Here is a 2,746-nt window from a genome sequence, read left to right on the forward strand (position 1 = left end):
ACTTAATGTTAAACGAAGGGGGGGTTTGTGGAGCGCATGCGTGGAGCTCCAAGTAATTAAAACCAGGCGCCAAGGGGGGATTGTTGACTGCATTCCACGACCACCAGGTGGGAGCGAAGACGACCCCAAAAGGTGAAAAGAACACACTGCAAAGAAGACCTATTTTTTTGGAATTAATTTACATGGACCCACCTGTTAATGACTATGTATGAACCGGGACAATAAAAGCCGAATACAGGGATTGTATGTGTGCGCGTCTTGGTTGAGCAGAGACTCCCGGTGCATCCAGCGCTGTTTGCTTGCTTTTTGTTAATTTAATAAATATTAAATTTAATTGGAATTTGGTTTTATGCAAAATTATTTCTCACAGTAGACCCATTCTTAAAGACAGTTGCTTTAATCAGCAGCTGTCACTTGTTTTTCAAGGTAGCCCTGTATCAAGCCTTGAACCCGAGACAGAATAATCTCGTTGGAGCTGCTGCAGTCCTCTGGGCCGTACGGGGGGTCAATCGTCAGCACCCCCACCACGCACAGCGTTCTTCCCGAGTCACCTTGCTCTGTTACGGGGATGTGGTTTCTTTCTAGCCAAGACTTCAAGTCGTTTTTCCTCTTTTCTAGTTCCTCTGGGCTGTAGGCTTTGCTTTCTTCAGGCTCAAATATACAGGAAAGACGTTGCCTCATTTCCTCATCCCCTTCTTTCAGTATTTCGACGTCCTGGACAGCATGGCCCAAGACAACTGATATGGACACTTTCTCGTTCTCGAGGAATGTTGCAAGGACAATGCTGTCAAGGAAAGAAGGATCTATGAATCACTGAGAAACACAGGCCAAGATTCTTGGAGATGAGTGCTCATTAGCATCAGTGTAAGGCAGGTATTTAGGCAGTATTGAGTACCCAGCATTTTTCTTGAAAACCCTGATGCTATACCCTTAGAATACTGAAAATGCAGGGCTCGGCAGGTAACTTCTGGCCTTCAATTTGAAATAACTCTAGATACTATCAAGCAGAATGTTACTTTAAAAGAAAAAGTGTACATTAAAATCAGAGCTGGGAATCTAAATATTTTTGTGCAGGATTTGCAACCTTGCTGAAGAACCTTGTCTTCCAAAATTCAAACCCAGTAATACCTTCATACGTTCAGCACCACAAATGCTGAAGGCAATGGTGGCAGCTAATGACCCTCTTAATGACAAATTATTTATATTTAATTATTGAACATTACTAAAAGAATAATAGATTTTCTTTAAAACGATTGTTGCTAGCTCCTTAACTGAAAATTATAGTTTTAAAACTTCAGTATTACAATGGGAACAGCAGGTTCAGGCTCATGTAGCAGCCTGCTCTTTTCCCAATGCCATTTAAATTCCAGGAGTCCTAAAATACAGGTAGGAAGGAAACTTATTCTATTTCTAGGATCTCTTCCACATGTATCAACAAAGAGGATCAGAAACCATTTTCTTTGTCTTGTGGGAAGAAAAAATTCCAGAATTTGATGCCAGCACTTGCTATTCTACTGTTGCCATCATTAGTGGAAGTATTGACCTTTTGGGAAATGTGCAATGGCATGTGCCTTGCTTTTAGCCTGGGCCATCCCCAGAATCACAGCTGCACGCACCTTTCCTAATAAGCAGCTCCAAGAGAAGATTGATGTATTGGAGCTACTCCAGCATTGAAGCAACAACCAGTTCTTCTGAAACACATCAGAGGCTACATATTTTAGTTTCTAGCTTCCATCATCTTGAGCTCACGTGGGACACGATTCCAACCAAAAATGTATGAAAAAGCTCTAGCAGCAAGGAGCCAAATTTCTGCCTATACCCTGATGTGTTCGGCCTTTCAGACCTTGTTTTCGAGTTGCTCACTTGAGATACCAGAGACACCAAATGCCCATGCTGATGTTCCCTGCTTCCTCTCCAAAGCAGCCCCTACACCGTCACCGGTGTCCGACTGGAGGGGAAAGCTGGGCACTGCTCTGAGAGCTCTGGACAGGGGAATAAGGATTTCAACACCAAAAAACACTGAATACATTCCTGCAGTCCTGCTCTCTGTGTGAAGCAGGGCTTGGTGTATTACTAAAAGGAGTCCTACACACATGCATATCATTTAAATTACTAACCTCATGTCCACAATAAAGTCAGCATGAATCCAGATATTACCCATTCCCCAAACTTATCAGTCCTTTAAATGAGATTAAAGTGGATTTAGGTGAACGCCTCATCCGCTACAATACTGCCAATTACAAAAACAAGACACACCGCCCCAACATGCAGATTTTGCTTCAGAGAGGTTTGCTAAAGTCTTAGGATCTTTTATTTTCCAGAAAAATGTGTTTTCTCTTAGCTTTACAGAAATAAAAGCTCTGAAGTTTCTTACCTGGCAGAAACTGGATCAACTGTTAACACCCAGCCTTCGTATTCACATTTCTCGATTGCAGCAACTTTCACCATTTTATTCACGTACGTTTCCCAGTCGAGAGGGCTCTTCATTTGCCAGTCATTCATATTGGCTACATCCAGAATCTAGAAAGTAGCCAAAGCAATTAGCAGAATCAGTGAATCCTTTTGCTTTGCCCTTCACATCAGAACCGAGCCTGCCTCCAGGTAAAGATCTTCCATTCATCTTAAGCACAGTTTTCTCTTTTTAAAAGCAAACATTCACACAGGCGGTTTGCCTATTGCTGCGGTTCTGCCACTTCCCACCCAATTTTTAAAGGCAGAGCCCCCGTCTGCCCCCGCTGCAGCAGCC

At 42.8% G+C, this 2,746-nt stretch overlaps 1 protein-coding gene across 1 annotated transcript; it reads right to left on the minus strand.

The window, feature by feature from the left end:
* Positions 1–396: 396 nt before the first annotated feature.
* Positions 397–2,502, minus strand: GEMIN6 (gem (nuclear organelle) associated protein 6). The gene is made up of 2 exons (XM_008950047.1): positions 2,375–2,502; positions 397–784 (listed from the first exon to the last, which is right to left on the minus strand). The coding sequence occupies exons 1-2, from the start codon at positions 2,500–2,502 to the stop codon at positions 397–399; spliced, it is 516 nt and encodes a 171-aa protein (XP_008948295.1).
* Positions 2,503–2,746: the final 244 nt, after the last annotated feature.

The sequence above is a fragment of the Merops nubicus genome, unplaced genomic scaffold (genome assembly GCF_000691845.1).
Source record: "Merops nubicus isolate BGI_N331 unplaced genomic scaffold, ASM69184v1 scaffold27951, whole genome shotgun sequence".
Lineage (NCBI taxonomy): Eukaryota > Metazoa > Chordata > Aves > Coraciiformes > Meropidae > Merops > Merops nubicus.

Excerpts from the sequence above, each read along its gene's own strand:
- GEMIN6 (XM_008950047.1), bottom strand. The coding sequence starts at position 2,502 with ATGAATGACTGGCAAATGAAGAGCCCTCTCGACTGGGAAACGTACGTG. Across the intron at positions 785-2,374 it reads GTTGATCCAGTTTCTGCCAG|CATTGTCCTTGCAACATTCC; the intron begins GTAAGAAACTTC and ends TTTCCTTGACAG.